The sequence below is a fragment of the Ciconia boyciana genome, chromosome 10, assembly GCF_034638445.1.
Source record: "Ciconia boyciana chromosome 10, ASM3463844v1, whole genome shotgun sequence".
In the NCBI taxonomy this organism is placed as follows: domain Eukaryota; kingdom Metazoa; phylum Chordata; class Aves; order Ciconiiformes; family Ciconiidae; genus Ciconia; species Ciconia boyciana.
The window spans coordinates 39,524,685-39,542,536 of record NC_132943.1 but is presented as its reverse complement, the minus strand read 5'-3'; the positions used below and the strand labels follow the sequence as shown (position 1 = coordinate 39,542,536).

The following is a 17,852-nucleotide window of genomic DNA, read 5'->3' as shown; positions in this document are numbered from 1 at the left end:
TTCATAGTTCTACTGGCAAAAATATGTGGTAGAGCTATTCGACGGAGTGCTGTGCCCATTCTGTCCTGCTCTTTGAAATGCCAGTAGTGGAGGAGGCAATCTAGGAAGTATATTTAAACATAACATTAAATCTTTATCTGTCAGCTACAGCAAAGGTGATTACTACCATCTCCTCAGTCCTATGCTTGAGACACTTTGCAAGTGATGATATTTTTAAATGAGGGTCCCCCTTGTAAAATAATAAAGCTTTGGAATATTGTTAGCTAGTGATTCTTTGACAATGCTGTTTTCTGTCCTGTTCCAAGGGTCCTGCTCCCACTCATCTCCACTGTAGAGCCTGGGAGCAAATGATACATGCATCCCCAATCTGTTAGCCTAAGTATCTTTATGCTTGGCTAGAATTTGTGTTACTTCTTAAATACTGTTCAGTTGTATAGAAAGCTTAACAGCACTCATTGCCTTTAGATAGGTAAATCTTGCCATTGTATCAGCCCCTACTTAAGCATAAATGATTTTAAGCAGGTAGTTTTCATCGGGTTTGGGAAGTATTGGCTTTAAAGTCCAGCTCTCATTCTCCATTTGGTCAGATAGAAGCTGTGGCTGACAGCAGTTCCTGAGGGACCAAGGTCACCTCCTGAACGTGGGGAAGCTGTTGTCTTGGCTTAGGTACTGAAGATTAAATCAGGAGCAACCTGAGATAAACACACAAGCGATATAGCTTCAGCTAAAGTCTCTGGTTTTAGCAGGAGGCTGTAACAGACTTATTCTTTCTGTAGGATCATTCTCAGTGAAACTCTACAAGCGTTTTTTTATATGTCCACAACACTTCTCCATGCCATGCCTGTGTTCGTGGACAGAAGCTGTTTTCACTCTTCACAAACTGAAAATACAGAAGTGTACTGCTAGTCTGTCTACTTTTCTTTTACAGTAAACCTTCTTTCTTTCACCATGTAAGTACTGGACATCTAAAGTAGGAAGGAGAAATCACTCCAAAGAAAGTACAGCTCACAAAATATTTCTGTGATAACCTGACTTGTTGCTGTTTGGTTTTGTTATGTTTTCTTACTCCCAATAATTTCCAGATACCGGTATTTTTTACCTGGACCAAAGTAGTCTGGTCAACTAATTAAGTAGTTCATGATGGCTCAAAGAGCCATAGAAGTAGTTCTCAAACTGCAGAGCATCATGCATTGAGCCTTGTAAACAGACAACTTCGAAATACTGCAGTGGTTTCAAACCAATTTGGGTAGGAGTAGCCCTGAATTATTTTACTCATCCTGTAAAGGAACAGACTATTTTTCATTGTTTAGAGCATTGCCCTTTTCATGTATTTTTAATTTATTTTTAAAGAAGCATTGTTTTTTCTGGCAGGGATGGTATAACGTTGAGCTCTGAGAGCATTTTTAACTGAATGTGCTATTGTGGCTCATTTACAAAGTTTCTTGGGACATCTTGAGCAAACTGTTTAATTGTGCCTTTTTTGCAGTAAATTAGTGGCTGTTATAAATTAGTGGTCTGCTATAAGATGTTTTCTCCTTAAAGCTGTCCTCCTGTGTGGTATAACAGAAGTTCAGAAAAGTAATCCCTTCCCCAAAACAGAGTAAGAACGTGATGAGCCATTAAGTCAGGGCTATTAAAAAGAAATATTGCCAACTTAAAAGGCACTAAAATGGGCAAAAGTAGAACGTGGTACACTGATAATAAATGCTGTATTTCTGTCATGTAGAAAATATTTATACTGCCTCCATTAGCAAAAGTCCTTGGGTGTGTTACTGTGACACCGATTCAATTTCCACTTCATAATTCCATCATGCAATTCCTGGTGGAAATTACTACCTGTTGAGTGAGGATTTTCTTTATTAGATCTCTTGGTTTCTTAGTATTGCTCATTTGCTTTTGAAGGTGAGAAATCCCTCCACAAGTTGGCGGGTCAGCGGTCAATAGACCCCACCACTGTCTTATTCCAGTATTTAGTTGGATTGGTGGTTTTCAGTATAAAGTTCTGACGGGTCTTCACATTTTCAAATATTTAAGACTGTTGGATTTTCCTTCGTAGCTTGTGGAGCCCTTGACTCCAAGCGGCACAGCACCCAACCAAGCACAGCTTCGTATCCTGAAGGAAACTGAACTGAAAAGAGTCAAGGTTCTTGGCTCTGGAGCCTTTGGAACCGTATACAAGGTAAGAGTCTTCAATACACAGCAGTGAGTTCCCTCATTTAACTTTTGAACAGTCAAGTTCTGCATTGCAGCAAAGCATCCCATACCGTGGATGGGTTCATGAGCCCTACGTGTCTGGGAAGCTCAGAGGATAGTGGAATTTTGTGGGAGGAGCACACCTTCAGGTTCAAACATTAACTTCTGTTTTGATCAGACATACAGATATTATTTCTTGGTGAGAAAAGGAGTGTCAGCCACAAGCATCCTTACACACAAGAGGACTACACAAGCTGGGCTATCTTGGTATTAAAATGCAGTATCAAAGTTTGTCATTCTGTTTTTACATATTGGCTTTACAATACACTTTTGGAAAGCTAGATAAACTTTGTCTCTCATTTCGCAAGTGTCACATGGATCTTGTAATAGTAATCATGCCTTGTAAAACAATATTGTCATTAGCTAAACCGTAATACTTTTTGGTTTTTTTCCATTTACTTAGAAAAGATGAGTTATGTCAATGCACCCTTTAACAACCAGGATGTAAAAGCAGAACCCACAAGGAAAAAAATACTTCAGTTAAAGATTATTTTTTTTTCTAAGATCTGTTGGTCATGTCCAAATCTCAAAGGCATGAAGTAGGTCTTAATGAGCAAGTCAAACCAATCTCCCAACTCTTTGGGAGCAACACAAACCTGCCAAATCGAGGCGGTAGGTCAGAGCAGTGGAGGAGGATAGATACCACATCTGTCTTCAAACCGGGGAGGAAATGGAGGAAGTACAGACCAGGTCACAACAGCTACAAGGTCATGGGAATACATTTTTGAATAATCAGTTTGAATATACGTAGACAATAATTAAGTGATAGAGATGGCTACCATGAGGTTGCCAAGAACACAACAATAGTCAAGAAGGATGGAAAAGTAGCCCAAGAGACACACAGTTTGTGAATTTTAAATTTAAACTTTACTTTTTAGCCATCTCAGCTTTTAATTCTGAGATATCAATTAGGAAGTAGTTTTGTGGAATTTTTATGATTCTATAACTTTGTGTATTCTCAGTTCTGAGGTTCGTAACTGAACTGCATAATGTGACAAAATGCATCAAGAAGAACTGTAACTCTGAATGAAGTTTCTGTGATTGTTGTCGTATGTCACTTTTTTTTTCTTTCTAGGGCATTTGGGTCCCCGAGGGAGAAACTGTAAAGATTCCTGTGGCCATTAAGATCCTTAATGAGACCACTGGTCCGAAAGCCAATGTGGAGTTTATGGATGTAAGTAAGAGATGATCAGCGTCTCTGACGCTTGGAGGGGGGTGTCTTTCTGTAGTCCACAGAGATTGTAAAGAGGAATTTCTGCCAGTTTTCTTTCCTTATATTTAAATAGTAGAAGGAGGCTTGTACACAGGACTGATACTGTGCTGATGTTCAGCAAGTGCTACAATATGATGTCTCTAGAAAAACTCAGCAGCTGAGATTTTGTGTGTAGGCCATTTCCCTCCTTCCCTTAGTCTTTGACAAGCTGTCTCAGTGTTAATGCATATCTGTAGCATTCTCTATTGCAGCAATGTTCAAACAAACAAAACGAACCAACCAAACAAAACCAGACAAGGTTACACCTCAGCTGCGAGTAGGTCAGTGCTGCTTCTCTGAAGCTGTAAAGCTAGGCAGATCTGTATGAGGCAGTGCTCTGCCCTGTTTAGTTTATTGCATGTAGATCATACCATTCCAGAACCATAAGTACCTGCGCTACCAAGGTAATGTCAGTGCCATCATAATGAAGGGCTGGGTTTTTCACTGTGCAAATACCCTGGACCCTAAGATGCCTGGAGTTTTCTTATGAATGGTCTTCCCATCAGTGGAAGGCTGAAATTTCTCTGTCTCATATGCTGGATACTTTACCTTTCCATGGCAGAAAAGCTAGAGACAAGAGAGAGGAGTTGCAGTGGAGCATCTTTCCATGTATGCAAGTCTCCACTGGTGCAGAACTTGCAGTAACATAAATTTAGCCTCAGCTCTCCTCTGCTTCAGTGTTCCTGAGAACTAAGCGCCGAGAGTCTGGGAGCTGTCAGCAGCAGCAAGCGTAACAGGGAGGGGAAAGAAAATTCAAGTATGCTAGATTTTAAAAGCCCTTTTGCTTTACTTGCAAAATATTGTTAATAAGAGGTCAAGATCATAATTTTCATGAATGTTCTATGTTCACAGAGACTATGCACTCCGTGTCAAGATCAAGCCTCATTGATGCTGTGAATGTGTATGTCCTATTCAGCAACAATTTCTTGACAAATGATAGAAATTTGCACTTTCTTGTAAATCCCTCTTGTGAACTTGAACATTACATTGGACTTTTAAGTCTTGAAGATCTGTTCAGTATATAGACTTAATTTGGTTAGCATTAATGAGACTGTAAACCACAAGTTGAATGTACTCTGTTATATGGTCTATTCTTCCATCCTTCCATCTAGAAATGAATAGAAATGTACAGTTGTGGGTTTAGCTGTTTCAGACAAATTATCACATGTGAGTTCTTAGGCAATTGAATGAAGGTTGTATAGATGAAGGGACTTCCTGTGCTTTTTACAGAGCACTGCACATTTATGTTGACAGCATTCAGTAATCATTGTGCACAAATAAAAAAAAAAAGCGGCCGTTTTGGCCCTGTTCAAAAGGAATGAATTGCACTAAAGGGATAAAGAGTGTTAGATATTTGCTGAATGGCCAAAATAATGGTCAAGAGTATTGTTAATGGTAGAGCTCCAGAAAGAGGAGAGCTGGTATTCAGCACCCTTTGAAGTGAACACGCAGGGAGTGCAAGGCGACCTGCGCTCCATGTCTGATGCTGGCAATCAGTGATGTAGATTCCAGCCTCAAGATGAGGGAATTGTTGTCACTGTATGAAAGTCAGTGGGACTGAGCAACTTGCACCAGCTGAGGATCTGACCCTTTATCTGATAGAGAAATAATAGTAGTATCTCCTCCTTTGATACTGATTAACCTTGAAGTGCTCTACAAAGAAAACATAAGGTCGTTGTTAAAAGACAAAGTTACTTGTCTGAGGTTTCATAGCTCAGCATGATCAGCTGACTTAATTCGCTGGACCGCATTTCCCTCTGGTGCATGCATTGTAACATCTGATAAATGGCTCAGAAATTATGAAGGTTTTTTGGAAACGCTAGAGATTTTAACTATGTAAGGTACAGCCACACTAGGAAGGGTTTCTCTTTAAAGTAACAGTTTCTCATGAGTCTCTGACCCAATGATAACAAGGTGAGAGAAAAGTGAAGGTTATTTTTAGTCCTAGAGGTTAATAATAACCTAACGGTTATTTTTAATCATAATAAAAAAGAATTGGACTTCATCATTAGTTGATATAAGTGACAATAAGGAGAAATAAGATGTTTTGTATCAATGCTGCATTTGATATATGAGCAGCGGTCTGTTACATCCTTTGCTGTACTGCATTGATGAAGAAGATGATTTAATTTCATTCTTTTGAAATAACTGCTCATGCAGTACAGGTGTTTCTGCCATCCTCACCTCCTAACCCAGTCATTTATTTCCTGAAACAAGCCACATTTTTAAAGAGAATGACCCTAGGTATTGTTTATGGTTTTAATGTGACTGCTCCTCTCTGTCCCAGAAAGGACATCGTTTTAAACTTCTTAAAATTTTAAGCTATTATGAGGACATAACTTAAATATCTCTCATTGAAGAGTAAGTTATCGTAGAAAAATGTTTTTTACACATTCTCACTCCAAGGCTTTGGTCAGTATAACTTTCCTGATAAAACTTGATACTGTTTACTGGTGTTATTTTATGAGGAGAACTTAACTGTACATATGAAAGTAAAATGCATGAGTTGTGATTTCAGTAACAAGAGTATTATGAATAGTTGTTGGTTAAAAGCAGTTGTATCAGATTTTTTTGAAGGTATATGGGTGGCTAAGTGCCACTATGAACATAGTGGGGGTTAACTCTTTCTTAAATAAGAGTCTGACATGTTGGTTATGAATGGGAAGAGGAGGTTAGTGGGAAGGAGGTGTCATTATGAGAGTCACACCCTTGACTTTCATTTTTTTGTACTTGTCAAGTACAGGTGTGCTTTTGTCAGCAATTACTTCTTACTCAATTGTGTATGTCCTTGTAGTTGCAAGTAAAACTTAGCATTCCTTTTAGAGAGGCTCTGGAAAATGTAAAGCCTCTTGTAAATAGCAGCTTGTGTACAGAGAGAGTACTTGGAACACTTCAGTGTCTACAGAAATAGCTGGTATAGGTGTTAGTGGCATTGTCCGTAGGCTTTGGTTAAAACTTCTAATGTTGGCAGAATGTAAGTGTAAAAGTGCTCTGCAAACTCCTGAAATTCTGCTAAGCGTTATGCTAAAAGAGTAAAGAACAACAATTTGGCTACTGGGCTGTCATTTCAGCACCTTGCACACCCACTAATGGATCTATAATGACTATAATGATATAATGCATGATGTTAGCACCTGCTATGGCCAAACACCTCCCACCCTCCTCCCATCAGGAGATGATGAATTGGCCATCATCAAAAAGTACATCCCCTATTTAGAGTTTTTCTTCGGGGAGTTGCAGCGGAGTCTATCTTCCAGGCTTTCTCCACGCATTCCTAGCTAGCTCTTTTTCTTTTACTCTGCTCCCTGGTTTCTTACATAGTTGTTATCACTGCAGTGGTCTGTGTCTGTTACAACAGTGCAAGCCAAAATCTACTAAGTAACCCATACCACCTTGTCCAGGGCAGAAGCAGAATGTACATGTGGACTTCTGTGGGTTTGTTTTTACCCTGCAGAGGTTGTTGCTACTGTTTGTAAAATGTAGGTTTCCCTTTTTACCACCTATTTCTGAATATGTATTAGCTCTGGAATAATTTCACACTCTAAAGAATTTCCCCTCAGGTGTTGAAACAGTTAGGTGCTTAAGTTGTGGGGCGTAGTTTCTCCTTCCTGCTTGGCTGGTCACACTTCATCGTCCCCAGAAGGGTGCTGGAATTTGAATTCAGAGTGCAGACGTTCTTGCTACCGGTCTGCCTGCAAGCGTGTCTGGGAGGGGAGTGACCAGTGGATGCAGGGGGTATCAGGAGGGAAGGATGTCCCGCTCCTCACCCTAAGGCTGGTAACAGAATATATGAGGGTCCTGAGTTTTAGGGAGGGAAGAGAGGCTTGTCGTGAGGACAAAAGGCAAATACGTAGCTAAGAGGCTACTTGATAGTAGAACAAGGACTTCTAATTTCACTTGTGAAAACAATTTCCTCTCCTCAGCCTCAAATTATTTGACTGTTATGATTGATAAGTCAAGTACCCATTGGCCTGATCAGATGGTTTAACATCAAAACAGATGCTCAACTGATAATGTAATACATTCCAAAATCATGCTGCAGTTGGAAAGCATAGCAAACCATCTTTGAAGCTAAAAAAACTATATCTTTAAACTAACGTGTCATGGCAAAACAGACAATTGATAAGGGCCTTTCCTCCCTAGCCCTCTAAGCTTGGTGTTTCCAGGAAGTAATCCTGTGAGCTGTGATTCTGTCCAGGGTTTTGATCCACTTACAAGTTTAATCTATCCTCTCTGAACTTAAATGCTCCATTATCTGTTAGAAAATAATTAGAGGCTGCAAGCACAAGTCTGCGTACACAGAGTTCCTTGGGAGTCCCTGAGCTCATTGAGATGAAGACAGTTTGACTGATGGTGGTCAGCTGATATTGGGCCAGAAGCTAATAATAGAAGGCAGTGCTGCTTAGCTAGGTGAGAAAGTTAACTTGGGAAAAATTAAACTGAAGGATTTGGGATTTATGGTTGGAAATAAATTTCCCATTCTCATTTGTTTCCTGGTAAGAGAGCTTCAGAGGCAGTTGCTTTCTTTTATGGTTTTATAATTAAGATCTAGGGGGCTTCTTGACTTCGCCTGGACTTCCTGTAGTTCCCTGCTGTCTCTAGGAGCAGCGTTCAGTGTGCAGGAGAGCATTTGTCAAGCGAAGTGTAAAGGTAATAAGTGACAATGACCTCCACCACGCATGCAGCAAACAAATTAAAGCTGCGTATAGGGGGCTGATACCCGCATCTTTTATTTATGTCTGGCCTAATTAACCAAATTAATAAAGCAGTCGGTTGTCTTGTACTGCGAAAAGAAGAGAGAAACAGCTTTTCCTAAATTGTAAGCCTGTCTTATAATAAAGACAAGTCCTCAAGATGTATCGAACTTCCCTTTGGTTCAGAGGTTTCAAGAGGAAAAAATCATGTAGCTGACTAGCAAAAGAGAATTTTGTCTCCTGTTCAGCTGAAAACCCGCAGAGATCTGCATAGGGTCTAGATGCTTTCTTTGTTTCTTCAGATATGTCTAGATGCCATTGTGGAAAGTACACTGGAGAATAGAGCTAGCTAGTCAGGTGGGGAAGGTGAGAGAAGACTTACCTTTTCTTCGTTTCCACTGTGGGCATTAGACATAGGAAGGTTCTAAGCTGAAGCTTTTGGGTTCCTTCCCTGGCCCACAGCAGCTTTCATAGAGCCCTTGGGGCTCCCTGTGGACACACTCTGTGATGTACAGTTTCTCAGTTGACACAGATGCATGTACACTGAGTCTCCTTGTAAGATCCTGCCTTATATGACTTGAATTATTTTTAACTCCTTATATACATCTCATGCTACCTAGCCAAGTGTTTGACCCAGGTCTTCCAACAGTCCATGTAGATGCTTCTGAAAGTCTGAAAAGACATTACTACTAACAGTAGTTGGATAGTACATCCAGGTACGCCACAGTCATTCCACTGACTGCACGGCTGCTTGGGAAATACAACCGAGTTAATCTTGAACCTCAGTTTAAAGGGCAGCTTTAGGATCAAGTGAAATCCTTTATGGCAGCAGTGAGGCACTTTTCCTTATCCTTGCCTGCTGTCAGTTATGTAAACATCCTCCTTTCCAACTGGCATAAGGGGTCTCTGTAAGAATAGCTGATAATGAACAGCAGTGTGGCTGCGCTGCCTGGCAGGGTGCTTCGGCTGCGATTCACACAGGTTTTCACTCCATCATGTTAAGTTGCTGGGGGTGGGGGGCAAGGGGTGACCTAACTCATCTGATTGTAGACTCCTTTTTGTGCAGTCTCCCCTCTTCCTCCCACTTATGTACACTGTAAGTATAGCCACTTAGGAGGGGGAACTGTTTGCCTGTCAGTTCCAGGCACAGAAGCTCACTGTGATTGCAATTACAATTTCCAACTTGTCCAGAGGTGCCAGAAATCAAGTCGTCCTTGAGAACTCTGCATACCATGCACAAGCCCCAAGAGTGATCAGCCTCTACAGAAGCTGGAAATCTGATCACTCCTGAAGGTTAACTGCTTTAAGTCATCTGAAGATTAACTGTTGCAAGGCCACATTTCTGTTATTTCCATCTTGAGTAATAATTTTCTCTTTAAATGTTTACTTACTCCAGTAATTTTTCCTTCCATAGTATGCGAGGGTAAGATGTGCGTGTATGTGCAGGGAGTGTTAATTTTCCATATGCAAGAGCATGTGGCTGTACGGAGAATGTATATACAAAGAAAGAAGTACGAGCACAGACAGACAAGCCAGGCTGTTTGGAAACGGTTCTGCTGGCATAACATTCTAACTGGAAGATACAGTGAGGGAGAGAGAATTTGCCTGCTACAGGTGGTGAGGGACATCTGAGCCTTGTTGAAATCCATGGGAGCTGTGAACTTGCCAGTGAATTCAGCAGGGCCAGGACTTCACCTCTGGAGCCATCTTTCCAAGAAGCCTGCCACAGGTTTAAGGGAGAATCACATGCTTTAGCGACTGACGTTACGAGTTATTCCTAAATGAGTTAGGAAGTATGTTCAGAAGCTTTTTGTTGATGGCAATGGCAGAACTCCTTATTTAAAATTAATGCTGCATTGTGACTTGGAAACTCTGCATAAGGTGGGTAAATCTGTGAGTGGGGAGAAGATCAGGAGGGAGTGTTAGTTTATTCACTGGGAAACATAACTTCGGATTAATTGAAACTATTAAAAATTCTAGTCAAATTCAAGAAGTAGTTTTGACTGTAAAGAGTGTGTGTGTCAAGGAAGCATTTTGAACTGCTTGTATTATGATTTCTTTTTAAAGGTATGAGGTACACCAATAGCATGGTTGATACTTCTTGCTTTGGAGTGTATGGTTGAGCTTGGTTGCTGAAACATGAAGTCAGTTGTTTGCTTAACTGTATGTGTTATTGTTGTGAACGTCAGGATCCCATAGTTGCCACGATTTTATCAAGACACAGTAGGAGAGCACTTTTTCAAAAAAGTGTTTAGAAATTGAACAGGCGAAGGATGGGAATATTAAAAAAAAAAAAAAAGGCAGAGAGGTGGTGCTATGAGTATCAAAAGTGGTACACAATAGTTTAATTAGGAGACTTAATCAGAAGCTCTTGGGATTTGTATTTCCATGATGAGTTTTCTGTTTCTTACAGTTCTGTGGGTCTCTAGTTCTTGGCATTGCGCCGTATGTTGCCACCCTTTACTATATGTTAGATCTGGACCTGAGCCAGAATGCTCTCCTCCAGCTTCATATTTTCCCAGGACTTATGTAATTGCTACCTGGATGTGGGCTTTTAGGAGAGCAATCTTACGCACTTTAGTAAAAATTCCTACTGGATACTGAAAGGCCATGAATTTTGGGGACTCACCTCCCAACATGACAGTGCCTGCAGGTGCTAGTCTTTTCATCTGCACAACCAGTGGATGGTGTGATTAAGGCAGAGGGGAAGATGATACCCATCTAGGAACAGATCTTGCTGGAGTGGTAGGGTATAGCTGATAGACTTGTAATTACACACATGAGAAACAGCCTTCCTTAAACATCAGCAAAGTGACTGGGAACACTGGCATTCTTTGCAGAGTCTTTCTGACATTCCAATGTAAAGTGCAGAAATAAAACTGACAAAACTTGGTAAAACGGAAGCTAAGATTATTGAATAATGCTTGATATGTTATGAGAAGAAGCTGACACAGATATCCAGTTTTAAAGCAGACTTTGGCACCAAGAACTGGGCAACTGCTGCTGACTTGCCACTAAAAGAAACTGAAAGCCTGTATTTAAGAAACTTCTTATTGCTTTGCATTTTTTCTTTGTGCCTCCAGCTCACATTAGCAATACAAAATGGGCACACGTTAATGTTTAAGTTCCTAAAGGGCAATGCGTATGCCAGAACATTGCCACACTGATAAAAAATGCACATTTTTATGGGACCTCTGTTAATAAAAAAGAGGTACTGTTTCCACAGGCTTAACTGTAATGCTTCCCAAACAAGCCATCACTAGTTCAAGGTTAACAGTGAATCCAATGAGGTTTGAGCGAAAGCCTGAAGAAGAAATGTCTTGATATTTAAGTTGGAGGAGCTGGCTGTAAAACGGTATGTATATGCTGGCTAATCGTTTTTGAAGTACACTTGTCTGTGATATAGTTCAGTGCCAGATGGGTAGGCTATTACATATCAGATTTTTCATGAAAGCAGGCTGATGGGGCTGTGTGTGAGCTCCAGCACGTGCTGCAACTCAGAGATCAGCAACAATGCAGAAAGTGAGCAAAGGGCCCTGGAGGATCAATGCATTACATTTGTCATACTTGTTTTTATACTGCCAAAGTGCCAAGACAACTTAAAGTTACGGGAGAACAAGGGCTTTTGTGTTGTTTTGAGAAAAAAAAGTCCAAAATCTTTTTTATACATACAAATACTCGCACTGTGTCCATTTTTAATAGAAATTTAAGGGTACAGAAGTGCAGGCTTATAGGAGCTGAACTTGAAGTATCGCTGTCAAAATAGGTTTCGTCTTCAAGTCTTCTGAGAAACTGTGGTTTGGAATACTTCTCCCTTAGTGCTTTGTTGCAGATAACCCTTCAAAAATTAAGTGTATTCCATGTCTCGGTGCTGATCCGGTCACCTCTAATAGATCAGCAACTGTCACAGACTTACAAAAATGGTATAATTAACATCTGTTCACATTAATATTCTACATATTATTTACAAGTGATAGTCAACTGTCCCTATCGCTGCTTGTCACATAGTTGTAATGGAAGAAATAAGACAGGGAAATCTGGTACATGACTGGCTTGCTGATAATCTTTGTAATATTCTGCCAATACCTTTTAGACTTCAGTGCAATAACTAGGATAAACAGAGAGAGAGCTGAGGTCACAATGTGGCTGGCAGTCCACAGGGCAGTAATTGCTGGTTTGAAATGCTTGGTCCTTCAATACTGAAACTGTATGTCCCCAAATAAACAAGATTTTGCAGAGCAATATTTTCCGTATTAACTTTGGTGTTGCTTCTTATTGTAATATACAGCATCTCTTGGACCTGTTATGATTAGAAAACCTTTGTGCTGTGAAAACATGGTGAGCTTGTCCCTGCCCTGAGAGGCTTTCAATCAAGATAGACGCAACAGATAAAGCGTAGGGGAATGATTATTATTGTACCCATTTATAGATGGGACGCTGTTAATTGCAACACAGATCTCATAACCTCTAAGCATATTATTTAATGTTTTTTTAAATTACTTTTTATTTTTAATTATGTTTGGGTTTTAAATTGGCTTGGAATGTTTACTTAGAAAAGCAGATACTATATGAGGTTTGTTTTCAGACAAAGCTGTTTTATCTAATGAGCCACTGAGAATGTGTCTAAAATGTTCTTTTCAAACATCTCTTGTTATCAGTCAGTGCTTGCCCCCAAGTCAGGTATTTTAAAGAAGCTGAATGACACTTGATATAAGGTAAATTGTGTATTAGCGACAGAAGAGAGAGAATAGGTATTCTTACCTCTTAGTTACTTACAACGTGATTGCAATTGTATCCTGAAGGTTTCTGCTTTATATAGAATATCAGGTTTTTAATTGCATAGACAAATACATGTTGTACAAAATACAATTAAATAGGTTTCAGGTAGACCAGGGCCTGTTGTTACCCGAATGCTTTACATGACAAATTATCTTAAAATGTTTAAGAAAACACAGTTATGTAGATTTTTGAGCAATGTTGACAAATTGCAGCTGTGTTGCATTTGCTCAACACTAAATTCAAAGGCATTCATTGATCACTTGCGTAGGTAAATCCTGTGATATGGAGCAGTATCGATGCAAAGGTAGGAAAAGGCTGAGGTACAATCAAATAACAGTTTATCTGATGGAAATGTAAGACCTCAATAAAGTAGGGGCACGTGGAACAGCGACTAGCTACGGGCAGTTCCCCAGGCTTTGATTTACTGAGCGGAGGTAATGTCAGTGGATAGGCGACCCCCAGGTTGAAGCTGTTTGGAAACGTTCTCCGGTGTTGAGGAGGCTTTTGCTGGCTAGGCAGTGCCCTTTGGTGGAGTTCAGTGGGATGATTTGTATATGCATATAAAAGCAGCATTTAGCTCTTTGTATGTTTTCTGAAGCCGAGCAAATTGTTTTTTTTAAAAAGAAGTATTGTCGGTTTAGGTTGGTGGCTAGTCACCTGCTAAAAATACAAGTCCTCTGAGAAGTTATTTTAGTCATGAAAGTGTTTGGAGGAGGTTTGGAAAGAAATGGTGTTTGAAATGGGGAAAGAAAGTGAGTTTCCTTGGTGAAATGTTTTCTTGACAAAATAATGAAAAAATATTTCTTAGTAAAATATATTAACTTGTTGGAACTAAAAAGGAAGAGCTTCTGCTGGAGCTTTTCAGTAGGGGATGAATTCCAGTGAATTCTTCAGCTAGAAGATGTTCTAGAAATATGTTAGTGATTGAAATACCTGTTTTGTCATTTTCGAATGAACTCTGGTGGATTTCTGTTTTGAAGTCATTGGTTGTTTCAAAAGTTGGACTATGTTTATTAGACAGGAAAGTTGTCAAATCCAAATTGGAATATTAAACATTTTTCCTGTGTGATTAAGCTGTGGACAGCAGGGAGGAGTGGGAGGACTGGGGAGTTTTTTCTTTAGCAGAGTAAAGGATGGGGAACATTTGCCAGTGCTAGGTCTTTTCTGAGGGTCTGAATGCTGTGTCCTGTCTGAGTTTAAGCAGAGCAGGGAGATGCTTCTGGTCCGTCTGTGACTAATCTCTTCTATCAGGTGACAGCACAATTTACGTTCTTGACAGTGCTGTCACTCAGATGAGAACAAAGATCTGAGTGAAACTCTAGACTACTGAAGGTTATTGATGTCGATGTTTCTGTGACAGCTTGGCAAGCTCTCGAGTGTCCTAGAGCTCCAGAAAGCATCTTAAACCACATTGTGTCACCATATAAATGTTTCTAGCTCAACTAAAACTTGCAGATCAGCCCTCTGGTCTGCAGTTGAGCTGGTGCTGAAAAAGTGAGTGGCACTCACTGCTCCATGTGGACATGAAAAGTGTCGCACGGAGAAAGCGTTTTCTTACCATGTAATACCCTTATGTAGCCCAGTCCTGAAAGACGCGTTAATGTACAGAGATGTCTGTCTCACTCCCCTGCCTGTATAAATGAGACAAAATTCCAGGTCACTTTCAAATGCGTGTTGGCCTGCCCATAGCTGGTGACTGATACCTGTTTTCTCCTTTTCTGCATAGTCACAGCACAATCTAAACATGCCATCGTTATCTACTTCCAAAACCTCTCTCAGGGAACACTCCTGTAAGGCCTCCAGTGATGTGCAACAGCTTGCTGTGGCTTTGGCATTTCACTGGCACAGAATTCTGCTGAAGATGACCAAAGAACTGGCAACTTGGTGTCGTTTCGAGCTTCACGGTGCACCTCTCGGAGGCACAGCATCTTCTTTGATCCCAGTCAGATGTCCTACCGTGGTAGCGTAGGTCTTTAAAACAACTTTTTAAAAACGAAACTGTAAATGCATGCAACAAGGAATAGATAGGATGGATTAATTATATGTAGCTCCACTTCTGTTTTATAAGTCATCCCACATAGGTAATTTGTGTTGGTTAGAAAGGCTGATGGTGTAACAGCTATGGATACCTTTTCCTGCCTTTTATTAAATGTTAACCCCTTGACTACTGAGCTTCGCAGTAAGATGCAAAATAGGTGCTAGCTGTCAAAACTTTCTGCAGTGCAGATGGGGTTACTGCTTTATAATCAGGGTGCAAACTGACTGTGCTTCAGATCTGAAAGCAAGCTTGCTCTTTGTGTGGCACATCCATAGAGCTGGTGTGAATATGTCTCTAACTAAGCACTAACTAATAAGCACTCTCTAACTAATAAGCACTAACTTTGGCACAGCAGTAGTGCCTTGGGGTTCCAGGTTTTCTAACTGTTCTTCCTTTGGCTGAAGTTTCCCTCGCAGTGTCACTTAGAGCCTTTTTCACTTTTTCCTAGACAGCTGCAAGGTACGGCTGGCTGTTGAAAAGCAGATTTACCCCAGTCAGCCTTCTTGCAGTTTGCTGTAGGAAACGCTAAGAAAAGAGGTTTGGGTTTTGACTTGTAGAGTCCTTTTAGTTGAATAGTCCTTTGGAAATTCTGGCTCTGTGATACCATGCTATCCTACTAGCGTAGTTAAATGTTCTTGGGATTGTGGCAATTCACAGAAGAGGATGAAAGTATAACATAAATTAGTATTTTGCCCTATTCATACCACTCTCAAGTTACAGATTACTTACAAAATAGGCGTTCCCTCCTGCAGTACTGCAAGTTTAAGTGGTGTTTGCCCATAACTTCATGTTCTTGGCTTCTATAATTCAGTGAGATCTTGTCTTTACGAGAGTGTCTACAGAGCCACAAATACAAACTAATAAATACAGTTGTATAGATTGTCGCGGATGGAGTGAGCGTGCACTTCACTCGTAAGAGAGAAGTAAAAATATAGTTTATTGATACAAAATAGGGAGTTAACAAAGTTCAATGCGACAGTGTTTTAACAAGATTCGATGGCGAGGCACACTTGATTACTTACTGCATAGAGGACAGGGTCAGACAAAACTGTCAGGGAGACCCTCCCGTTGAGTCATGAGGTTCGGAAGGATCCCCTTGCTTTCTAAACTCCTTCTCAGAGAGGAGTCTAGGTGCGGCTAGATCCAGTCCTAGTCCCAGACTTGGTCAACGGTTTATATCTAAAGGATTATATATGCGCAATCAATCCTTTATATCACTTAGCTAAGATTTCAAAGTTTAGCATGCTATTAGTCACTTACCGAGGATCTGTTGCGGCAAGGAATCTCTCAACCTCGAGGAGTAACCTTGAGAGGCGTCCCTGCTCAAGGGGAGATCCTGGCGTGCAGCCCGCTGCCGTGCAGGAGAGCTCAAAGGGCTCTTGGGCTGCTCACTATTTATGGGGATAAGATGATTGACCCATAGTCATATTTGCATGCCGACCACAGGTTTTAATTTCTTCGGTGGGCGTGTTGCACAATAGCCCTAGGCTATTGTGTTGTTATCTGTCTCCTGAATTCACTTTGAGCTGATGCAGCCATCGTGACCAGATGCATCCATTACAATCACCGCTGGTGATTATCACCTAAGCAGGGTTACAGGAGATAAAGGTTGGGGGCGGGGGAAGCACACTGTCACAAGATTGATTTGACCAAGGCTTTTGTCTTGGTAACAGAGAGTTGGCCACTCATTCACGCAGGTTTGTTCTTGGAGTTGTTTGGCTCTCCCTGACTGAAGTCTGGACCTGAATATGGCCACGCATTGAAGATCAGACATAGTATTTGATGAGGGGGTTATTGCAGATATCAAGATTTTATCAACATGAAAAAAAGATTCATTATTGTTATATTGTATTGTTACATATATATGTGTGTGTGTATTACCCTGACAGTAGGACGTGCTCAAGTCTTGTGAAAGTTTAGGGAGGGATATGAAACGTTACAATTAAAGCATAAGACAAGCTGCCAGTCTTAAGGTTTATAAGAACCCCCTCCCGAAACATATCTATAGCCAGGCTAGGGGTGCGAGCTACTTTTGCTCTCCTTTGCATTGACTTCCTAAATTCTGGCCACTTCTCAGAGCCAGGTTACTGAAGCGGGTGGGCACCGTTCCACGGATGGCCATGGAAGGGGACGGACGAGCTGTCCCAGCTCACGACCAACTCCCCTCACCGCCGCTCGCCTGCCCCAACGCCCACCCAGCAGGACTGGGGAGAAAATGGGAGGAACAGGAGAGAAAACTCCTGGGTCAAAATAAGGATAGAGAAATCGCTCGCCAAGTATTGTCACAGGCAAAACAGACTTGGCTTGGGAATTTAACTTAATTTATTGCCAGTTAACATAAAACATATTTAATAGCTGATTCAGTATTAGCAAACAAACAAACAAACAACCCCACGTTAAAACATTTGTGGAAGAAGAGCCACCTTTCCTCCCCCTTTCCCTGGCCCAACTCCTGTCAGCTCTCCTCCCAGCTGGTTGCTGCCTGCAGCAGCGTGGGCTGGCTGGAGCCGGCTGTGTCCGCTTCGGGGCAGCCCCAGCCTCTTCCCACAGGAGCCTCCCCTGCAGCACCCCTGCTACCACAGCCCTGCCCCTCACACCCACTGCTCCCCGTATTTGCTAGTTGAGGAGTGCCCAAAAGCTGGGCGGTATCTGCCCAGCAGCAGGGGCAGGGACCACATCGCTGGACGCAGAAGGACTCGGCCAGGATTGAGGTGCTGCCGTGGCAGGTGAAGTGCAGGGCAGAGCCCAGCCTCGCAGCAGCTGGGAGAGGCAATGCAGTGCACAGAAGACGGGAGGTGTATGAATTTTGGTGGTGGCAGTGATTTTCTTTGAAGCT

The 17,852-nt window shown here is 41.3% G+C and overlaps 1 protein-coding gene across 1 annotated transcript in view; it reads left to right on the top strand.

Annotated features, from left to right (window-relative positions):
- Positions 1 to 17,852, top strand: part of ERBB4 (erb-b2 receptor tyrosine kinase 4) — a 400,745-nt gene that overhangs the window by 273,126 nt on the left and 109,767 nt on the right. The window contains exons 19-20 of the mRNA XM_072874979.1: positions 2,057 to 2,179; positions 3,329 to 3,427. Of these exons, the coding sequence (XP_072731080.1) occupies positions 2,057 to 2,179; positions 3,329 to 3,427 (222 nt within the window). The remainder of the gene's footprint in view (positions 1 to 2,056; positions 2,180 to 3,328; positions 3,428 to 17,852) is intronic.